Source organism: Colius striatus, chromosome 3 (assembly GCF_028858725.1).
Source record: "Colius striatus isolate bColStr4 chromosome 3, bColStr4.1.hap1, whole genome shotgun sequence".
Lineage (NCBI taxonomy): Eukaryota > Metazoa > Chordata > Aves > Coliiformes > Coliidae > Colius > Colius striatus.
In genome coordinates, this window is record NC_084761.1 from 18,632,016 (window position 1) to 18,655,050 (window position 23,035).

Genomic DNA, 23,035 nt, shown 5'->3' on the forward strand with positions numbered 1-23,035 from the left:
AGGCTCTGCGGGGCTGGTCACAGAACAACTGAGGGATCTGAGCTGCTTCCTGCTTCAAGCCAGAGCCTCACACAGCGACCAAAGCTGCTGTGGAGCAGAGAATTCCCCAGCCCCTATGTTTTGTAGGAGCAACCTTCAGAGTCCTCTTCTTGCTGAGCTCTGTCAGTGTTTACCAGTGTGGATTTGGGTGTGGGCACACTGATGTGATGCAATTTCATCGCATTAGTCCCTGTGCTCTAGTGGAAAAAATAACCCCACATTTGGGCCTTTTTAGCTTCTAACAAAACAAGCTCCTGCCTTTTACCACCTTACAACAAACTACCAGCATCATAGCAAAGCCACAAGGCTCAGCTTCGCAAAGTTTAGACTGCTCCATGAAGTCTGTCTCATGAAGCCTTTGGGCTTCTCTATGCAGAAATGTGTTTTGAATTTTTGGAAATAGCGGTTGTTTGGAGCAATCCATTGCCATGAAAATCCTGTTCATCTCCAATGTTGTTGATGTGCCCTAACATACTGCAAAGTGCTTCTCATGACTGTGTGTTTATCGTGCACCCTCATCCTGCATTTTCCCTGCTAGTGACATGAGAAGCCACTGATTGCATTAGGACTGCATGTTCTTCAAGCTTGGGCTGGAGCCAGTGGTACTGCAGGAGCCTGTGGTCTGCCACCCATCATCCTGTGCAATGGGAGCCACAGGCTTTGCTCTCAGAGGTGGGAAATAGCCAGCATGTCTTTCACCCAATTAGAGCTGCCAGAAGCTGTGTGAAGGAACCCTCAGTCCCTATGCCCTATAGGAGGGCTGCTGTAAAAGCTTGTGGCCAGGCATCAGGGGTGGGGCACTGATGTTTGACAGCTGTGGTAAAGCAAAGGTCCATAAATAGCTGCATGCCAGCAGCAGGGCTCTGGTCTTAGTACCTTCCTGTGAGTGGAGATCTGGGGATAAGCTGATGGATGGTGTCTCTAAGTGGATCCGTTTCTGCCAACATGTGTGAGAGGAGCAGGCAGCTCTGTCAGCACTGCTGACTTAAAGGAGAGCTGGGAGAACATGTGATGGCCTCACTGACCCCCTGCGGAGTTGGCCTGGTGCTCTCTGGAAGCACAAGCACAGAAGGTGGAACCTGGGACCTCTCTGAGAATGGTTATGACAGGGGAGACTAGAGAGGATGGGATGCAACAGTGGAACAGACAAGAAGAGACTGATGCTCAGTTTGTGAAGCTGCAAGAAGCTAACTGTGGGGCAGGGCTCTAACAAATAGATGATAGGAGACTACTGCCTGTAGGCTATCCAAAAGTGTCTAGACCCTCAGAGGAAGGGGCTGTGGAGGCTGCCTCAGGGAGAGCATGCTTTCCTGTGGGCTAAACGTGTACAATGTAGTGAAGCATCTGGGGACATGGTCTGGGCATATTTTTGCATGGTGCAGATCAGTGTGGTGGGTTTGAGCTTGAGCAGAGCCACAGGTTTCTGTTCCAGATGGTCAGAGTGAGTTCACAGGCACAGTCATTTCTGTTTCTGTTTACCAGCGTGCGTCTGGTGATTTCCTAGGAGAAGATTGAGCCTCTGTGCGATCCTTTCTGTGTGAGCAGGACGTACATAGTCACAGCTCTCTGAAGGTAAGCCCTTTCCTCTGCTAGGAGCCAAAAGCCTTGTCCTCCTACTACAGCCTTCATGCAGAATGGGTTCAGACTTGATGGATGTTGGAGAAAGCAAGAGGCTGAGCGCAATATTGGTGACTACAAAGGCAAAAAGGAGGCAGGAGGGCAGGGTGGTGGGGTCTCTGTAGGTGGCACCTGGCATTCCCCAGACCAAAGCAATGCACTCCCTCCTCTCTGCACCATCCTGTGTCGACTCACAGGCTGCCAGCTGAGGGGCTTTGTTTTTCAACCTGCTCTTTGCTGACTAACACCTCCGCTTTCTGCCTGGCTCATTCATATTTTACCCCATTTCCTGAGCTTTGAGGTGGTTTCTTTTATTGCTTTCTCTTCCAGTAGAACAGTGTTACTCACGTCTCAGCCTCAGCTGTTGTGACATTTTTTTCACTCATTACTTATCGTAAAGTATGATTCTAGTCTTCCTAAATGTCACCAGCCAGTAAAGCTGCCCTTGACTCTAGAGTTATACCAGGTCTGTATCTTTGATGATGCTGAGGATATTGTTTTAATTCCATTGTGACAGGAGGAAAATACAGAGGTAGTGCTGTTTGTGTGGGTTATTTTTCCCCGCATCATAAACTTGATCACAGCAAGTGTCAATAATTCTCTCTTCTAGAGAAAGGAATTGTCAGCTTTTATTGTTGCTTCCTGTGTGTATTTATTATTGCTGATAAATGTATACAGATATTGCACTTCTTTCAGTCATGGCAAAAGGCTTTTGGATCATCAATAACCTTAGCAGAATCTGCCAAGCCTTCCTTGGTGTGCCCTTCACACTTGCTTCTTGGTGAATATTTCCACTGCAGGCTGGGCTGAGATTTCCATCCAGCTGCAATAGTTGCCTCTTAAGTCAACATAAATCCATGGCAGTGGGACTGCTTCAAGTCTCCAAGTGCTTTACCTTGGGAGCTGGATTTAGGTGCCCTGAAATGCCATAGACCCTCAGGTGTAGAGGAGTCAATGCCTACACAGGACAGAGTAGCTCTAGAGCTGTGTGCTTATGCTGATGGTCCCTGCACACACAGCCCGCTGCCTTGCTTTGCTCCATGCAGGAGATGTATTTGTACTGTGCTCCAGGTGGCAGCAAGTATCGGAGGTCCTGGAGGTCGCACCTGTGTCCTACAGCAGGGCTGGGTAGGGAAGGTACAATCCCTTTCAGTCACCAAGAGACATCTGGTGGGTCACACTGTGCTGGGCTTCCCAGGACTGAAGAGCTAGGTATATGTTAAGCATTTTCTCTGCAGGGACAAGACTACTTGTTGCTCTTCACCTTGCAGCACGACTTCACGGGTGCACATGCTTGTACTTACACACACGCACACATACAGAGCCATGGTGCTGGATTACTGAAGAGACTCGGTCATGGAGCACATGATGTGTTGAAGCTACTCCAGCCTTCTGGAAAACCCTTAATGCTTCTCTCAGCTTTATGCTCCACCAGCAGTTAACGTCACAGAAGGGAAACTGCACCCATCTGAATTCTGTCAGTCAGGGAAGGATTCACTTTCTTCAATTAAAATTAACTATCTTGGAAAAACTCAGAATTATCTCTCCTAGGGCTTGTTACCTTCAGTCCCACCTCTCTTTCCTTGTGTCTGTACAGTAAATACCTTCATGTCTCTGTCTCACCCTGTCAAAATTCAGGCCAGGGCAGGTGGCTCTTGGCCAGGCTTGCCAGGTTGCTGGTAACTGGGCTGGCCCATGTGCTGGTTGTGCACTGTTCCAACGTGCAAGGAAAAGATCCCATTACTTAGCCCAACAGCTATTCCTCATTGTGTTTGGAGTAGAGACTCTGCAAGAAAAACAAGATCTTCCTTCTGCACACATTGTGGATTGTTTACAGGCATGATGTCAGGCCCAAGCTTCCAGAAAAGCCTTGTCTCAGCTGATGCTGCCTGTGGGTTGTAGAGATTGTCACTGTTGGGCACAATGGGGGATAGCAGAGGGTCAGCTAGGCTGAGCAGCTAAGCTAGATTATTTGCCAGACAATCAGTAATAGCTTTCTGTTGTGAGGATAGCAGACTAGGATAGTGGTAGAGTTTTTGCTCCATGATTACACAGAACTCTCCAAGATGTGCTATCACTATTATTTGCACAGAAGAAGGAGAGAATGGGCTGCATGTGTGTTGAGTCCAAAGATAGTCTGGCATGCACAAGCCATACTGGTTTTAAAACACGAAGTAATATGCATTTGATATTACAAAGCTATTTTTTAAAGCAAGAATACTGGTGGTACTCTTAAGACCAACTGCTTTATAAATTTAAACGTATTGCACCTAACACACCTAAACACTTTTCTCAAAAAATCTCACTTGTTGCACTATATTCAGTGTAACTGCTTAGGCTGCAGTTATTCTGTATTATCCTTTTGTTGTATAGTTACTGAATCCCACACCAAATTTTTTAATAGTTTTGGTTTAGACTTGGTGGGCTGCTGTATGGCCCAGAAAACGCTACTTCCTCCTACAACACCTCTCACATGTTGTTACCACTCTCCCAGTCTTCAGGGAACATCCCCTAAGGTATTAACACCCACCTTGTTCCTGCCTATATATCAGCATAGGATTCAGAGCTGCTCTTTTTGCAGTTTCCCCATGGCTGCGTGTTTGTTGCTCCAGACTGTGATCAGCAGCCTTTTAAGTCTGGATTTCCCCTTTTCAAACAAATGTTTATGTGTGTTGGAAGCAGCAAGCTCCTGATTATTTTTCAAGTGTCTTGTTAGTACTTGAGAGACAGCTGTTACTGCTGAGTATGGAGCTAGAAACTCCGTCTTCTGACGGCCTTGTGCCCTCTGTGGCCTGTGATTGTTGAGTCCTTGCCTGTATGAAGGATGAGATTTATTTTGTTCTTTAACTACTAAAAAAATGAAAAGACCAGCCATGACTCTCACACATGTAATTCCCCTCACATCTCTCTGAGGAGCCATCAGGTCTGGGTAAGAGCTGGCCCTGCTGGCTGGGCCTCTGCTGCCCCAGGCTGCCTGGGCTGGGCTGGGCTGTGCTGTGGCACGTCTGCGCATCTCCTCATGCAGTGCAGTGGGTTCTTCAGCTCAGCAGGTCTCCAAGCTTGAACATATTGTCCACTCATCCTGCACCCAGTCTCTGTGCCTGCTTCACTGCTGCAGTCTCTTTGGGTTATTCCACCTCCCCATTTTTTACCCTCCTACCACTACACTACACTGTATATCCCAACTGCATAGTGCTTCTCCTTTCCCTCATGCCCAAGAACACAAGGAGTATGCATGTCTCCTTGCAGCCTCTTTTAAGGTACACAGAGGTGAGTTGATCTACCCTGCTCCAGTATCAGGCTTGCAATCTACAGAGACCCTGTTGAGTCACAAGCTGCAGGCATGAGACCAGAGTAGGGGTGAGCCCCTTCAGCTGTGCAGGAGCCAGGCTACCTCTCTGCCTGTGGTGTGAGGATGGGAGCTGGTGCCTTGGTCTCAGGAACCTATTTGGCAATGGATGGAAGCAGAGCACAGTGATACTTGGCTGTCTCCAATGTGGTACATGCTGTACTGTATAATTTAGGCTTAAGAATTTAATGCTTGACCCTGATGCCTCCCCACTGCAAGGTGCTAGCTCCACCAGCCTCACTATGACCTTTTAGATCTGAGGCTGGCAAGGTTTTTTTTCTGTTCTCCCACCTTTTTCTCACATAAGAGAGCAGAGCAATACAGTAATAAACGCTGTGTGGGTGTTGAGACCCAAATTCATTGCATTCTCTGCTCACCACATCCTTCTGTCAGCACAGTAATACTGATACAGCAGTGACGTAAGCCACCGTTTACCACTGTATTCCAATACACTACAGCCCTGGGCTGTGCACAGGAGGCTTTGCTCTTACTCAATGCTGATGAGATCCCTCTGCCTTCCAGCTCCTGTGCATGCAGCATCTGCAGTGGCAGTGATGATTTAGCCATGGAAGCATTGGAAGACTGAAAGGACGGGGCAAGGTAATGTCCAGGTTTCCCCCAATCTTCCCTGCTGCCAGTTTGGTGCTGCTCAATACCTCTGACTTCACTTTCGGTCTTTCTTACAGCCGACGTGGCCTTTGTGCCCCGGCGGTCATTGACATTGGCCTCCACTGGACATCTAAAGCATCCTGCTGTCTCCCTGTTGCTTTAGCTTTGTGATTAGATGGCAGTGTACCCCGATAATGGCTGTTTCTCAAGAAGAAAGCTTGTTTTTGCATATAATGGGGTGGACTGAGAGACTTCCACTCCTTTTTGCCTGGGTGTAGCTATGACATTTATTTTCTCATGCTTGGAAATACCAGAGGTTTTTTTAATTATTATTTTACTTAAGCAGAGTTCTTAATTAGGCTTTTTTTAAAAAAATAAAAAAGGTTTGTAAGTGCAGACATTTCCTGGAGACACTTCAAACTGTGATCTTAGACTGCATCCATCATTGGCACCTTATAGTATCGTATGTCCAGATCCTTCACAAAAATCATCTTTGTAAATGTCTCTGTCTGGGTTTATTTCCTATTTTCTGGTATAGTAAAACCTTGCAGCATCATTTATATATGCACATCTATATGAATGGCTAATCAACTTTATCACTGGGATACTACAGGCTGAGCAGCAATGATGCTTAGCAGCTATACAATGCTTGACATTTTATAATCATTAAGTAACTGTGCTTCAAGGCTTCATGAAATTGGTTCAGAATCCCCGTTTCACAGAGAAATTGGAATGAGGTGGTAGAAGGAACTCAAGGGCAGGTTGCATGGGAGTTTAAGCAACTTGGTCTAGTGGAAGGTGTCCCTGCCCATGGCAGAGGAGTTGGAACTAGATGATCTTTAAGGTCTTTTCCAACCCAGACCATTCTATGATTCTATGACTTGTGTAACGCCAGACAGGGAATAAGTTTCTGCCTCTGCTCATTGCCCACTGCCATTCTTCCCTCCAAGTGAATAATCACAGGAGCAGGGTGCTGACAGATGGAGACAAATGGGAAGGGTGTAGCAAATGGAAGGATGTAGAAAAGGTAAGAGTATTAATCATAGCCTGGGACTGAGGCTTGCAGTGTCTGACTGGAGGAAGCTTCAGGGCCTGCTGTACATCTCTGAAGTCATGAGATCTTCCAGCATCAAAGGCCACAGAGACACTGCTGCAGAGCTACTTCTTTCCCAGCTCTTTTGCACACACATCCATGTCTTGTTATAACAACCTGGACCACAGCTAGGAGGTCAGGCACACATAGCTCTGACACTTTCTGTGGTGCTTTCAGAGGCAGCAGTCCTTCCCTACTACACTGGAGAACTGTGTAAAAAGTGAGGTAGATAAGTGTTGGACTAATCTGTGGGCACTATCAAGGGTAAGAAATGGGACAGTAGAGTCCCAAGTAAGGAAGTATTGTTTCCTTGCTTAACCTGTGTTAGGAGATCCTACTGCTTTTTCTGTCTGATTTTTGTCCCTGTGCTCTAACTCAGGAAGCTTCCTTGTAGTTTACAGCCTTGTCTGTTAACCTCTCTCCAGTGTATAATGGCAGCTTCTGAGATCTCTGTAAGACTGCTCTCTGATGAGCTATTTGGGCTCCTTGCTTTAACTTTTTCCTGTTCAGACTTTGCTGATCCATTGAATTTATGGTACTGTCCTCTGAGCAGAGGAAGGGAAGGCACTTTAAAGAAGCCCCAGTCCAGTAGCTAAAAGCAGCAAAGACTTGCCTTGCATTGCTCCATCCATTTATGCAGGAATGGAGGTAAAATGAGGGAGCTACAGAAATATTATCAACATGAAACACTACCAGTTGGATTCTGGAACAAGTATTGAGTCTATAGAGTTCTCTGAGTGGCCCAACCCTTCCTTCCTCTGCTGAAGAAGAGGCACTGAGTTGCCTTCCTTGGCTGTACATGGTGGCCAAGTGTGTGGAGCGTGATGGTCACAGAGCAAAGTGACAGAGATGGGCTTCAACAGCGGGGCACAGTGTGAGAGGGCTCGATTCTCTCCTGCAGTCCAGAGCATGTGCCAGGTTACCTTTGGTGAGAGAGCAGGAAGGCCTGAGGTAAGGAAGAACAGCAGCAGCCCTGAGGACTGCACATATCCTCAGGGTGGGAACAGGCCCATTGTGGCAGGTTGTTGGCATCCTTAGCTGGGGGACCCCTGAGTATTCTGAGCCCAACGTCAACAGCTTCTAGGTATTTTGCAGGAAGAAGGATGGTTTTAAAAGGCAGTGGACAATTGTATGTATCGTGTCTCTAGGGCTAGTTTCCTCTAGGCCCCAGGAGCTGGTTCATTCAGCACAACTCTTCTATTAAATGTCCTCAGTCCCAGAAAGTCATGAGCAGATGCTGCATCAGGAGACTGCCTGTCCTAAGGGTGTCTGTTTTGATGGTGCAGACAGTCTTAGCATTCAGTCAGGTGAGCAGGTTTTGGATGGCAGGGTAACAGGGCACCTTCCTCAGAGGAATGAGAAAAGAGTAGTGGAAGGATGTGTGGGAGCACAGGGTGGGTTTAGGCAATGGGCTGTGTCCTAGTAATCAGGGACTACACCACCAGAAGCAGTGGTAATGACAGTAGTTAGAAAACTTGGAGAACTGAGACTAGAGGGGCCAAGAAAAAGTGTTTCCTCAAGGAAATGTATAATGCAGAAAGAAGGGAGCTGGAATGTGGAGAAAGAGTTTCTGTCCTGCCACTTGCAGCGGGCAACAGAGACTGGCAGGGTGCCTGGGGCTCGTTGCTGAGCCAGAGAATGTGCTGCATGGGCAGGATATGCTTAGCAGGAAAGGAGGGGCAGCAGCAGCATGGTGGCTCCCACCACAGGGCTGAGGTGTCTCAGCCATGAGATGCTTGTGGCACCTCCTGAGAGAGCCTGACTGATCTCATCTGGATGCTGTGGTGCCTTGAGACCAAGTCTCTGAGTTTGTGTGGGGCCGCAGGGACTTTTTGGTGGCTGCTAAATTTATTTTGCTTTCATTATTTGAGTAAACCTGGGAAATTTTTGAACACCACAAATGTTCCCCAAGTGGGAGAGGCCTTGCTGCTGGCTGACTGTCTGACTGCTGCTGCTGGTGGAGGATGCACAAGCACATGGGTCAGGGCAACCCTCCATATCAATGCAGGCTGGGGGATGAAGGGATAGAGAACAGCCCTGCCAAGAAGGACTTGGAGGTGCTGGTGGATGAAAAGCAGGACACGAGCTAATAACTTGCAGTTGCAGCTCAGAAAGCCAACCCTATCCTGAGCTGCATAGAAAGAAGATTGGCCAACAGGTCAAGGAAGGGGATTCTCCCCCTCTGTCCTGCTCTGGTGAGACCTTACCTGCAGTACTGCATCCAGCTCTGGCATCCTCAGCACAAGAAATACATGGAGCTTTTGGGGCAGGTCCAGAGGAGGCCACAAAAATGATCAGAGGGCTGGAGCACCTCTACTATGAAGATAGGCTGAGAGAGTTTGGGTTGCTCAACCTGGGGAAGGGTCCAGGCACACCTTATTGCAGCCTTTCAGTACTTAAAGGGGACATATGAGAAATATGGGGACAGACCTTTCACAATGAGGGTGGTGAAACACTGGAACAGGTTGCCCAGAGGTGGCAGATGCCCCATCCCTGGGAGACTGGATGGGGCTCTGCACAACCAGCTCTAGTTGAGGGTATCCCTGCTCACTTCAGGGAGGTTGGACTAGGTGACTTTTAAAAGTCTCTTCCAACCCAAATGATACTATGATTTGCACTAGGCCCTGCCAAAAGCTCTGGATATCTTTTGATGACTGCAACTTGCTGCCCAGTCTTCACCCATATCACGTTCACAGATGCATCTGTGCAGGGAGGTTTGCAAAGCTCTGGGGCTCTGCAGAGACACTCCTGACACTCCTGTGTCAGTCCCTGACAACATTGCTGCTCCGTGCCATGGAATGTGAACCCTCCCTGTTGTCTGTGCATCATTGAAACTTGCTACCAATAGAAATATGTCTCAAAAATAACACAAGTTGCTTCTCCAAAGTCTTGTCCCCAGGCAGCCTAGCCCATTTCAGAATAGCTTGAGAAAACAGTGCTGAAATATGTACCGGGTATCAACAGCCAATACTCTGCAGGGAGCTCATTTTGAGTTTTTCTGTGCACATCTGTATGTTTCTGTAAATGTTAAATACTGTGGAAACACAGTCTTACTGTGTTACGTGGCTTGAGTGGGTGGTCTTGGAGCAGGGGCTGTGGGCTGAGCAGTCATTTGTATGTGATGCTGTTTCCTTACATTGTTGTAAACATCCTGCTGTCCTCTGAAGACTTTCCTGTACGTTCTCTTCACCAAACTGCATCAGGACAGCCTTCCCCTGAAGCAAGCGCTGTATATCATTCTCTTCTGTGCTACATGGAAGGCTGTTATGTTTTTTCCTGGAGACCCTTACCTAGCTATTCCATGCTTATTTAACCATGAGTAGGCCAAATCAAGGAATTCTCACAAGCCTTGTTCATATAGACCCATAGTGACATTCACACTCTATTTGTCTAATTCATTTTACAGATGTTTAAGCCACAGCAACGTCACTTCTCCTGGTTGCAAACTATTTCTAGTTGCAGGAAACCAGTGAAGAAAAAATGGGTTAGCATTTAACCCAAGTGCCTTCCTGTTGCATGGATAGGCTGAGGCTGCAGTCACTTTGCTGCTTCTCTGTGCACATGCTGCTAGCAAGGAGCAGAAATTTTGCTGACCTGGCTTGTAGGCAGCTGGAAGGGCTGTTGGACATCCCTTCCTTAGCCCATGGAGTAGATACATGAGGAGAGCTGAGATGACTTGCCTAAATGAGGCACTTTAGGTTTTTACATGAAAGCAAGATTAATTCTGCACAAACCTTCAACACATGAGTTGATGGCCAAGCTGCACTTTTAATTGGTTGTTGAGGTTTAAGTTTTGGTTTGTTTTGTTTTTTTTCTCTCAGGACATGCATGCAGAACCAAGATGAGGAACAAACTGTGGCTTCAGAGTATTTCCTTCTTCCTTTTATTCCAGTACAGTAAGTTCCCAGATACCTCCTAGGGGCTGTACAACCAGAAGTTGTTATCTTGCTGGCTACTGATGTGGACTCTGCTGAGATGTGCATGGCACAAGGTTGCCATGGGACAGCACAAGACAGGGTACTGGGGAGAGGGTTCCAGGGGATGACAAGTTATGGAAGAGGCTCCATTGGTAGTAAAGGACAGATACAAGAGGGTGTGCAGCTGGGCAGAGCTCAGCCAGATAGCACAGCACGCTGGGGAGCAGTACGGTGGGGAGAGTGCAGAGGTAGCAGCTGCCTTGCATCGAAAGGTCACCTCTTAACATTAGAGTAGGATTCCACCTCACCTCTTGGAAAAAACCCAACACTTTGTCATAGGAAAGGTTCTGGTGGTCAAGACCAGGATATCCCCAGGGCACATGGCTGCTGTTGGCAGGCCAGCCAGGGACAGTGGAGTGAATGTCTCCTGGTCTGAGTCCCTTTGCACAGGGCTGCACTGTGCAGTCTTGCTGGTTCTTACCACCGTGTAAGCTCCAGCTGACTCAGAACTGACTTTCTGAACAAGTCATCTGGACAAAAAAAGGCAGTGACAATAGTGTCTGCAGGGAACAGGTGCAAGCTTAGTGTTTTGCATGCTGCTTCTAGGCAGAGCACTGGAGCTGCTTTAGACCTATATTAGCAGAAAAGATGAATTCAGAGTTGTATCTTCATGCCATCCAGGACCATTATGACGTCTGGTCTGAATTTTGTGTAACACAAGCCAGGAAATTTCCCTGTACTGGTTTAAGTATGGACCAAACTAGATCTTTCTGTTAAAAGTATTAGAAATTTGTTTCTGAAGTTGCCAAGGAGGGACAATTCATCCTAGATCTAGCTAGGCTTATGATACTGAATTGTTCCCTTCCCAGTAAAATGCTGTCCTTGTCTTATCTTTTAGCAAGAATTTGGTAACAAAATTATGCTTGCAGCTTACCAGCTACCTAGGAATAGCAGTCCATATGACTGATTAACATAGTAATATAGAAGAATGTTAATTAACAGTGCTTATTAGCTTATAAATACTTGCTGCCCACTCTAAAGGAAAATAAAGGTCTTACAACCCTGTTTTATTGCTGTTAAGTTAGGCTAAAAGGGAAAAAGTGTGGTTTTCAGACCTCTGGAACAGCCAGTGCTTGTACCAGGGCCCTCAGAAGTGCCAACTGAGGGCTCAAAATGAAAAGTTAAAACTTAGTGAAAATTGTAGAACAAAAAAGTCAATGTGAAATGAAAACATCAAAATGAAACCAAGTGATAACCACATAATTTGAATCACTTAAAGTTTAATAAAGCTCATATACAGCCTTGGGGCCAGTCTGTTGCAAGTGTCCCCAGATTTCTTCTGTTGCCATACCGATTTTGGGGGGGTGTGGGGGGGAGGTGGTGAGGAGTGTATGCTTTTACACACTCTCTGGGTGCTGCCCAGAGCTCATGCAGAGAGAGCCATGTGTGCTCTGATGCAACAGGATCAGGAAGGAACTTTTGTGATGAGTGAAGTCACTTTGTTTTCCTCGGAACTTACTCTAGCCTAGAATTAGGCTGCAGCCTCCAGTGGACGTGCCAGCTGTGCACTGTGGCTGTAAATGCAGAGACAACTTGTTTATGAGAACTGTCATTTGATCTGAAGAGTGGAACAGAAGCATGAATGCTGCTTTGGGATCACTTTCAAATAAGCTGATTTTCTTAATGACTAGCCTTTCAAGTTCTCTTTAGAAGTCTGTTTTCAGTTCAAGTGATTAACAAATTGTGCCTATTGCTTTATCACAATGATTTATGGAAATTTATAGTAGCTACAAACTTGTAGTAACTTTTTTTTTTGCCCAGAATTACATGAAAAGCATATTACAAGCTTCTGGAGCTGGACATGAAAAGCATTGATGTTGCAGACAGTGATCTATAGAAAATAGTAAGCAGAGAGAATGGTAAAGAAAGAATTACTGAAATATAGCTTCTTAAAACTGTGTGAAGTGCCACATAGATGTTATAAAATGAAAACTAGACTAGCTAAGAACAGCAGTCAATTTAGGAAGTGGTATCATTAAAATGTTTGAATTTGCTACTGTTTCCAGTTGGGTGATTATGCCTCTTTTATGTGCTACATAAGCTAGGGACTCTGGCAGAAGTAATATGTGATTCTGCTGTAGTGAGTAAGAGGGGACAGGTAAGGGAAAAATTCAGTCACAGTTTGGGCATTTCCTGGTGTTTGGGCATGTCATTTGCTGCCACAGCAGTTGCAATGGATTTTTGTTTGACACTTATCTTGCTGTCAATGACTTACCTCCCTTTAGGGATGGAAAACATCTTATGCTCTAAGAGTGAGGTCCTTGGGCAGGGGAGCTGACAGAGTGTTCTGTTCCCTTCAGATATAGTGACAGCCCTGAGGACTGTGTGTGTTGATGTAAGGTTCTACTTGCTTCATCACGGAAGCTGATACTGTTTTCTCTTTCCAAACCTACAGCTACGTGTCAAGAAAACCTCACTTGTTTTGTGGACTATGTCCAGACCTTGTCCTGTATCCTGAGAAATGACTTGGGTGCCAGTTCATACAACCTCATTGCAACATGGTATGTCTCAGTAGGATGAGCAAAGTGCAGTCTCAGGAACCTCTAACATGGCCACAACACATTGGTGTCCTGTCCTCTCATAGGTAGAATTGTTGTTTACATCCTGGTTTTCACTTAGTACTTCACACCACAGTTATGAACTGGCTTCTGCCCTAGCAGAGGGTCCCTGGGTCCACTGATTACACTGCTTGCCACTGACTACTACCCTGACTCTGGTTTCCTTGGCATTGTTTTCTCTCCTGCCCTAGGAATACCTTGCTCTTTGCTGCTATTAAACATGGACTTTGACTCATGTGTGCTGGCAGGGCTCACATAGTGTTTCCAAGCCCTGTATGACTGATGTTCTGCCTCAGCAAGGAAGTGGGGACAGCCCTGGGCTGTGCAGCCCTGGCGAGCGCCATTTCTTTCCACAGACACTTCAGCATCACTTTCCTGCTTCTCTCAAAGATGCTGAACTGAGCAAACAGAAGGAAAAAAACCCGTCAAAGTTCAAAGAAAAAATGTTATTTGAACATGTTGCCTCTTTTATTCTTACTGATTTCTGTGGTGGTTCAGCAGCAGATTAGTCCAACTACAGCATGTGGCAGATGTGGACTTGCTTGTTTGTTTTTGTGGATTTAGGGTTCTTGAGGAAGGCCCAGAAAATACTGTGGCTGCCTGCAGTCTCCTGCGATTACCCAGGAACATCAGCCACACACAGTACATGTGCACCGTGGACATGACTGGACTCCTGGCAGATACCAGAGTCCAGGTGGATGTTACAGAGACAGCTGATGGGCAGAGTGTGATTTCCAAGGCCTTTTACATGTCAGACAATGGTAAGTACAAAAATAGTGGATTTGATGAATACTGTCTGAACTTCTGTCTGTCTGCTAGGACAGTCTGGGCAAGGAGTGAGCCAGGCAGCCAGGGATGTGGGGCTATGTTCAGTGTGCATTCATCTAGCACTGTGCTCTTCTTGTTGCTCTTATAAACTACAAAATACATTTATGCTTGAGGTTGAACTTAGAGCTAGCTTGGCCCCAGCCTTTTTGTGGAGAAATACCTTTTTTCCATGAAGCAGGTGATAAATTTAAATCTTAGACCACTCTCATACCTAGACTATGTCTTTGTTCTTGGCTAGACTCTAAAGGGCAGGAGAGTCCTTTACAAGAGGTAAGAGATACAATCCTTTACAAATCTCTCTGATCCAAGCCCTTCCCCCAGGGCTGCAGCTCCTCACAAACTCCTCCTGTGTGAGTCTCCTCTGCAGTGGCAGAACTCCAGGAACATTCTTTCTCCAAGTCTGATTCCCCACAGAGTCACAGCCCCTCTGGGAACAGCCACTCGTCTGCCCCTGCACGAGCTACTCCTGGGTCTCAGCCCTACTGCTGCCCTCCATGGGTGCTGGGGACAGCCCCTGGCTCACTGCAGGGTTCAGGGGCTCTCTGGTCCTGCACCCCTTCTCCCTTGCTGACCTCTGGGTCTGCATGGTCACTTTCCCTCTCATCCCACTCCTACTCTTCCTCTCATTGCAGATTTTTTTTCCCCCTTCCTTAAATAGTGATGGCAGAGGCACCTGATTGTCCCAGCCTGGACCAGGGACGGGTTTGACTTAGAGCCAGGGAAGTTTCCAGGAGCTTTTTACTGAGGCCACCAGAAATGGCTCCACAGAAGCCCAACACATTCCCTAACTGTGCCAGTGACCATGTCTACACAGAGTGCTCCTATGTCATGAGAAGAACAAAGTTCTACCTAGGAGAACCAAGGAGATACCTTTGTGCTATGTTATGCTGCTCCTTAGGTGAAGAGGAGGTTCAGAGACAGGCAGGAGGTATATTCTGAGAAATGTGGGCCTGACTTCACTATGCTGCTGAGGTAGGGTGTTCTTTAGATGGCCCAGGACTGCTCAGCCTGAAAGGCAAGAATATTGTGATGTCCAGTATAGGACAATTGCCAGGGCAGTTTTTCTCTCTACTTGCTCTGCATTGCCGATACCTCTTGTCTGTTACTGCAGACAAGAGGTATAAGAACAGACATATAATAAGAAGGGTAACACCATTGTGTCTTCCAGTCAAACCACAGCCTCCGTTCAATCTGACTGCAGTGTTCTCAGAGGGTTACAATATTTCTTGGGAAACCATCTACCAGAACTCTCCTTTCTACTTTTTGGATGAGGAGCTGGAATATCAGCTGCGTTATAAGAGAAGGACTGACACATGGGAGGTGAGATGTTACTTTACCATCAAGTATAGTGCAGGATGTATCAGTAAACAGGAGGCCAACACAGCCAGAACAGGAGTGCTGGTGTGGAAGAGGGGTTTTCATGCTTTAGAAAATGTGTCTTTTTGCTTGCCTGTACTGTAAACAGACAAAACTGAAAGAAGCAGAAGCTGTTTGGGAAGCACTACATCCCGTGGGGAAAGTTGAGAGTGCATCAAGAAAAAAGTGGCCAGCAGGTTGAGGGAGGTTCTGCTTCCCCTCTACTCTGCCCTGGTGAGGCTTCATCTGGAGTCCTGTGTCCAGTTCTGGGCTCCTCAGCTCAAGAGCGACAGGGAATTTCTAGAGAGAGTCCAGCACAGGGCTACCAAGATGATCAGGGGACTGGAACATCTTTCATACAAGGAAAGGCTGCAGGAACTGGGGCTGTTTAGTCTGGAGAAGAGGAGATTGAGGGGAGATCTTATTAACATTTACAAATATCTGAATAGTGGATGTCAGGAGGTTGGGACATCCCTTTTTTCTATTGTATCTAGTGACAGGACAATGGGATGACGCTGGAACACAAAGTTCAATTTAAACATAAGAAAAAACTATTTCACTGTGAGAGTGAGGGAGCCCTGGCACAGGCTGCCCAGGGAGGGTGTGGAGTCTCCTTCCCTGGAGGTCTCCAAGACTCACCTGGATACATTCTTGTGTGACCTGATCTAGGTGGACCTGATTCTGCAGGGGGATTGGACTGGGTGATCTCTAAAGGTCCCTTCCAACCCCTCCCATTCTGTAATTCTGTGATTCTATGTTGTGCTTCATGGAAAGATCCCCTAGGGCTCCATGTAGTACAGACCAGCCAGAGCATGGCCTGGCAAACACAACATGAAAACAAAGGAGATTACTTGGCGGGGCTCTTCACTGTGCAGCAGTGAGGGTAAAGTGGGATCCGTGACTCCAACCCTGAGTGTTTGATGTTTAATTGTTCACAGACTCAGAAGACTAAAGCTGTCCACGAAGACAAACGGACGCTGTTAATCCTACCATGGGAACTCCAGGCAAACACAGAGTATGAGTTCCAAGTGAGAGCCAGACCTCGAGAAGACAGTGACTACCATGGCTTTTGGAGTGAATGGAGTCCTCTGCTGCTGCTGAAAACCAGCCCTGACGGTACATACTGCCAGCTCTCCTTGTCCTTCCAATTGGTTCACTGTCAGAGAATGCTTCCAGAACTCTCATCAAATGCAATTAATTGGAACAAATTGTAAATAGTCTAGAAAAGACAGGCATGTTTGTCTTCTTTACTGAGTACATGAACCCAGGCCTGGGCTGATATATGCTGTCAGTATTGACCTTCTCCCTGTGCGAAAGCCCCCCTTACAGCATGCCCTTTGGAAGAAGGTTTGGTGCGGTTGACTGTAGGTTTGGGTGCCACAGCAGGAGTGCAGCCTTTCACTTCCTTTCCAGTGTCAAACGTCCAGGGTCCTGCTTGCAGCTTTCTGCAATGGGAGAGATCTATCAGAGGTGCTTCAACTATTGGTGTTTAGTATTGCCTTCAGCTGAGGGGATCCTGCTCTTAGGGCTGTGTCTAGACTCTGATGCTTGGCCATACTGGGCATAGGTGTTTCATGTAGTAGCCACCACTCCCATTGCACAGAGAGTGCACAGTACCTTATGCATAGAAGTAAACAGATGCTTATCATGGTGGAACAGAGGCTATGAAAATAGGGAGTCTTTGCTCAAATAGACTGCTACCAATGTCAGCAGGATATGCTGAGCTTCCCTGCTCTCCTTTTTCTGCACCTCAAACTGAAGTATTGCACAGTGCTGTGGCAGCAGGATCAGGCTGCATTTGCTAAGGGTTATCTGAGTTCTGGGTCTCAAAGGTTCTCCTTTCCCTCACAGGTGGAGAACAGCCAACAAGCAATGATCTAGTCAACACTTTTTCTTCACATATCTCTGACAAGCTGCATTCTTTTCACTTCATGGGTCTTCTGTGAAGGTGCCCCTAAATGAGGAGGAGACAGAAACACCAGGGGTCTTTGTAGGAGGGGTCTGTCCTGCCCCAAAGATATTGGCTGTCAGTCTAGGGTGCAGCCAGGCCACAAGGTAGCTGGTACACTGCTCCTGTCATTGGTGCAGCCTTCTCCAAGCATCCTCATTCAGACCTTGTGTCTGGATTATTGGGCCCCAGGAGAGAGCTTCAGTGTCCCTAAGCAAAAGTCTGGGGTAGAAATAGAGGATGTCTCCATCTCCTGCTTATTGACCAGAGTAGAAACACAAAGTGAGCCTGACCCTACCTCTTTCTCCAACAGTGACACAGGGAGCAGGCATGGGATGGCTACTGCTGTGTGGTGGTGTCGTGGCAATCACTGTCTCAGTCACAACCTTTCTGGCCAAACAGCGGAGGTGAGAATGCTTTAGGAAGCTGGAGTGAATGCTCCTATTCTATCTTGCTAAAGATGGGGTGTTCACATGCAGCCTTCCCCACGTCTTGTGTATCCATGCATTGACACAGCTATGGGCTTGTGAGGGCCAACAAAGCAGTCGTTGGGTGGTATACTTTACAGAGCACTTCATTGTTCTCTGAGGCTCTGCTGCCATTCAGTTGGCTGGGACAAAACAATGGCTCATGGTAACTGGAGCAGGGGCCACCCAGCATCCTTGGACTGTCATTCTGGTCCTGTCTGTGTTCTGTAGCTGTCCAATGGGAGCAGTAGCCTGTGCTGACCTGCCCCTTTCCAAACCTCATACAGTCCACTCAGCACTGCCTGGAGGTCTCTCCTTTTCTGAGGGCCATGTACCCTTGCAGAGGGATAGGGTGCAGCAACAGAGCTGGTATGGCCCATGGCCATACAAAAAGTGCCCAGGGCAGAGTTCTGGCCTGCAGGGTGCAGACCATGAGCCAATCCAGTCTGAGGGGAAAATGCATTCCTAGCACTTTTTGCTTTTCCAGGAAGGAAGAAATTGGACCCTCTTTCCTTAGCATGAATATTGTGTGTGCAAGTCCTGAGGGCTGAGGCCCCAAGTCCTGTGAAGCTCACAGGAAAGGCTATTAGGTGGCTCTAGAAGAAGAAGATATCCTTGGATCCTCAGCCACTTGCTAACTTAAAGGGCCAGTGGGACTGGGCAGGTGATTCCAGCTGCTTGGATTGCATCTGGAGATGCTTATACAGAGATATGTAATGTGTTTTTAACCCCAAAGCTTTTCTCTCTTTCTCTTCCAGATTTTGGAAGAAGATGGCTTGCATCCCAGACCCTGCTTCCTTTTTCAAACCTCTTTACCTGGTTCACAATGGCGATTTCAAGGTATAAAGGGGCTACACAAGCAAGTGGAGCACGTGGAAAAGTTTAAACTAAAAGGCCCAACATTCTACTCTGAGCAAGGAGTTCTCTTTAGGTCGAGGAGAAGGGGACTCTGTCTCAAGGGAATGCCAAACAGCTTCAGATATAAGGACCAGTACTCTCCAGTGTCTATTCTGTGCCATGAAGGCCTTTGTTGTATCTGTGCTGCTTGTTCCCTGTAGGTGCTGTTTCAGTGGGTGAGCTGAGCTCACATGTGATCTGTGAAGCCTGGAAACCTGAGGGAGTGCACAAAGGGATACCAGGGCAGTAACTGAGATTTTTCCAAAGCTCCAATCCTGTACTGCCATCAAGGCCATGGAGCAGTTTTCGTTGTAGAGCCTGATCTCCCACTCTAGCCTCTGCAGTGACATGAGCTCGACATTACACTTTGTAGTTCTCTCTGAAGAGTCACTCCTACAAACAATAGCCTTGCATATCATCCTGGAAAGAAGACTAGAGCTTTGGGGGCAAATAACTGCTCTGTGATAGTACAGTACATCTGCCTCCCTATGAAAGAAATGTCTTTGAATAACTCTACCTAGCGCTCACAAATTTTCCTATCACTTAACACCAGGCAAACTTGCTCATGTGACAAATGGTTAGCAAAGACTGCAGTTTGCTGGAGTTCTTGAGGATACAAAAGAACATTGAGCATCCATAAGTTATGGTTCTATTAAGCTGAAGAGCAACTCACGATGCCATTATCAAACTACAAGAGTGCTGGCAATGCCATATGAGTGCAGACATCACTACCTCTTTCTGAACAAGTTCCTGTTGCTACAACAGCACTGATTAGAGACACTTCAGTGTCTGCTTTGTTGTTTCTGCTTTTTCTTAGACTCCCTGGGAGAAGGACAGCAGCTGGGCCCTGATGATCTTCGTGTACTTTCCCACTGCTGCATGGCTGATGTTTGCGATTAGGTTAAGCGAGTAGCCTTAGATGGCTGCCACTCGTTCTGAATGTGACCGTCTCACTTCCTGCCTGCCTTCCCCTTGTAGCCCTATTATGGCTTCCCATATCTACACCACAGGGGTACTTGCATACTCTCAAGGCAGGTGGCACTTTTTGCTCTCAGAGAAAGGAATCAGGAGCAGGTGGACTCAGTGTGGGAATTCCTGAGTGTCACGGACTAGTGCTCTCAGTGGAAGTGAGAGCATCCTGCATGCCAAGAGCTGTGCTTCTTGTGGGATGAAGCCATGGGATGCTCTCTTCTATGGGAGTTACATTCTTGCTAGTTCTAGTTAGGCTGGGAAGGGAGTGAGTCTCATCTGCAAAACCTTAGTGGCTTCTTAACACATTTGCAGTTTAAAGCAGCAGTTGCCCAGAGCACAAGATGCACAGGCAGGGGGTGTCAAGAGGAAGTGGTGACATCACAAATATGTGAACAGACTCATTATTTTTTGGCTGGCAATTGAGTTAGGACTCATTCAACTGCATCTTGCCTGTAAACAAAGCAGGTGTTTAGGTTATGTCTGTGAATAGCAGTCAGCAAATTACAATGGTAATGCTCTACAAACAACAGTCCTGCATTGGATAGGAGGCACTGAAAATGTTAAAGTTAAGACATAGAAAGAGAATGGAAAGCAGAGGAGCAAAGGAACATTTTTTTACTCTTGTGTGCATGTGGGTCTATAGGTTCATGTTGGGTGGGAATTTGCTAAGAGCTGTTGAGGGAAGTATTCTGCCCACTCAGTTCTAAGAAAGGTATTTCCTGCTGTTTCCTCAAACAGCCTTTTGCAGCTTAGGTTCCTTTCTGTCTATTACAGCTTTAATAGTAAGTTCATTGTAGCTTAGGTTACAAAGAAATTAAAATAGACTGGTGCTTCCTGCTGTAATGAAGATTTTTCTGTGCTCTGTGTCAGAGGATAATAAGCTATGTCAAGCTGTTTTCTTCCCAAGTACTTTTCTCACATCTAGTTATGCTGAGTGCAGCTTGGGATTGGAGGCTGATGTGATTAAAGAGATCTGACAGCTATGGCAACACCCAGCTCTCATGCAGCACTCTTTGAATCCTTCACAGTGTTTATGGAGCTCAGTGTTGATACCTCTTTCATACAGAGCAGAAAACAATGCATTTCCAAGAGCCTGGACACAGCTCAGCTGTTAGGCAAGTGTCAGACAAAGAGCAAAACCAATTCTCGAGTCTGTGCTGTGCCCAGCCAGTCCAGAGCCACAGAATCCTCTAGTAGGACTCTCTGGCATCCATTAGTGACACAAGCTTGAAGTTTGCTGCAGTAGGAATGTTTAATTCAGTGACTTCTTAAAAAAGAAAGTTCCTGTTCTTTTTAGATCAGAGAAGCCCAGAGGTGCCTGTATGCCCAGATGTGACTGGGTGCCAAGGGGCTTGTGATCTTGAGACAATGCATGGCACAGGTGATACGGAAGGGCAAGATTCAATGTGTGGTGCACTCCCTAATCACCTGGATAAAGGTTATCTGCAGTAGGTTGTGGCTACAGCTCTTTGAGGTCCCCATGCCCTGCCTCCTCCTACTTCATTCTTGTCACTGTGAGAGAAAAAGCTGGTCTGAGATATGGTTACGTACAGAAGATCAGCCTTGCCCTGCCTCCCTTCCCAGGGAAGTAAGGTGAAGGAAGTGACAGAGCAGAGCTATGTGTTGGGTGCAGGTGCAGCACATCATGAGAGAAGCTAATCATCTATCCAGAGAAAAGCAGTGTCCAAGACAGGGGAGACTTGGTGGACTTGGGGCCTCTGGCTAATGCACAAAGGAATGCTGCTATAAGCAGTGACATTTTCTGCAGCACAGAGAAAACTGAAGGGCTATGCAAATCTCTCAAAGCTATTTCAATTACTTGAGTTGGTTCTCCTGCATCTGCCTTTGTCTGGTAATAACAACCTCTCATACCCTGTTATTTTGGAGGAGTCAGTAAGTTTAAAGTTTGACTTTGCCTCTAAAAACTTAAGAACTTTTTTCATTCCTGTGAAACTTCAAACCCGATGATACTGACCTCTCTCTCTCTCTTTCCCTGTATGTCCTTTTATACAGAAGTGGGTTGGTGGATCCCATATGAAAATCACCTTTGATTTCTTTGAATGGGGAATAGTCCTTCCAGAAGTCCTAGAAGTTTACACCATGCATTCTTCCAACAGCACCTCAGGCGAGGAGCTGCATGAGCTGAGAAAAGATCTGCCTTGCAAACCCTGTATGTCTTGCCTGACTGCCCCAGGTCAGGACAGCCAGTCCCTGCTATCTAGTGTGAATGATAGCAGTGGGACTCAGGACCGGTCATATGGGCACTTGTCCATTGATACTGTGACTGTGGCTGATGAATTTACACCTTGTAACTGCCAGTGCAACTGTAACCGTGTGTACAGGGGACATGAGCATATGGGCCAGGAGGACAAGAGTGCTGGAGAAACTGGTTACCCCAAGGTTAATGTCGATGATGAAGACAGAAGGATATCCAGTGATCTGCATCTAGCTGACCTGAGCACACAGGACAAAATACTCGCATCAGGCTCTGTGTCCACAGATCACCTGAGGAGTACAGGTGTCCCAGGCCACCAGCAAGTAGAAAGAGCTTTGGAAAGAGGAATGGGGAACATCCTAGAAGCCCTTTGCTTGCAGCCTAATCAATGGGATTTGGAAAATCCAGGTTCTCTACCTTCTCCTGATGGTGAAAGTGTTTCCTACAGTGAAGGCTCCTATGACTTCTTCCCTCACACTGCAAGGTCTGATGACAGCAGCCCTGTGATCTGCATAGATTTGGACACTATTGACAGTGGCTTTGTGGACTCGGACTGTGGGAGTCCAGTTGACTGTGAATTTGAGCAAAACAGTCAGACCACCTGTGGGTCCATACCCCTTGAGCAGGAGGGGATTGACTTTCCACGGAGCTATGTCAAGCAATGGGTCTCTTGTCGCTCTGACAGCCCTGCAAATGCGACACAGACAAACTAAGGACTTGGTGTTGCCTTGCAGAGTGTAGAGCCTTTTCTGTGCCGTGCCAGGAGCAAAGGGTTAGCAAAATTCAGAAGAGAAAGTTTATTTTGTGTAAATCTATTGCATACAACTGCAAAATGTTAGGTGTATAGACGTATAAGTGTATTTCTATGCCACTTACCCTATTAATGTCTCAACACACTCAGAGGGGTTTTTTTGTTTGGGTTCTTTTGGCATCCTAGGTCACACCTCCCTATAATGGCAGAAAAAGCAACTGTACCTTAAAAAATACCCTTTAGCTTATGTAGATATGCAAAGTTTTTTGACAATAACCTTATAAAGAGTAAAAAACTTTAAATTATTTTGCCTGATATTCTCCCATGCCTTGAGAGTTTGGATGTATGTGGAATCTTAG

General features: G+C 46.7%; 1 protein-coding gene across 1 annotated transcript; it reads left to right on the forward strand.

Moving 5' to 3' along the window:
* The first annotated feature begins 5,544 nt into the window (after positions 1–5,544).
* Positions 5,545–22,711, forward strand: IL21R (interleukin 21 receptor). The gene is made up of 9 exons (XM_061993569.1): positions 5,545–5,605; positions 10,529–10,603; positions 13,080–13,185; positions 13,807–14,003; positions 15,239–15,390; positions 16,365–16,542; positions 17,688–17,781; positions 18,600–18,681; positions 21,724–22,711. Exons 2-9 carry the CDS (start codon positions 10,549–10,551, stop codon positions 22,636–22,638), a joined length of 1,779 nt encoding a protein of 592 aa, XP_061849553.1. The 5' UTR covers positions 5,545–5,605; positions 10,529–10,548; the 3' UTR covers positions 22,639–22,711.
* The last annotated feature ends 324 nt before the right edge of the window (positions 22,712–23,035 follow it).

Coding starts and splice junctions, on each gene's coding strand:
- IL21R (XM_061993569.1), top strand. CDS start 10,549: ATGAGGAACAAACTGTGGCTTCAGAGTATTTCCTTCTTCCTTTTATTC. Junction 14,004..15,238: donor CTTTTACATGTCAGACAATG/GTAAGTACAAAA, acceptor TGTGTCTTCCAG/TCAAACCACAGCCTCCGTTC. Junction 18,682..21,723: donor TTCACAATGGCGATTTCAAG/GTATAAAGGGGC, acceptor CCTTTTATACAG/AAGTGGGTTGGTGGATCCCA.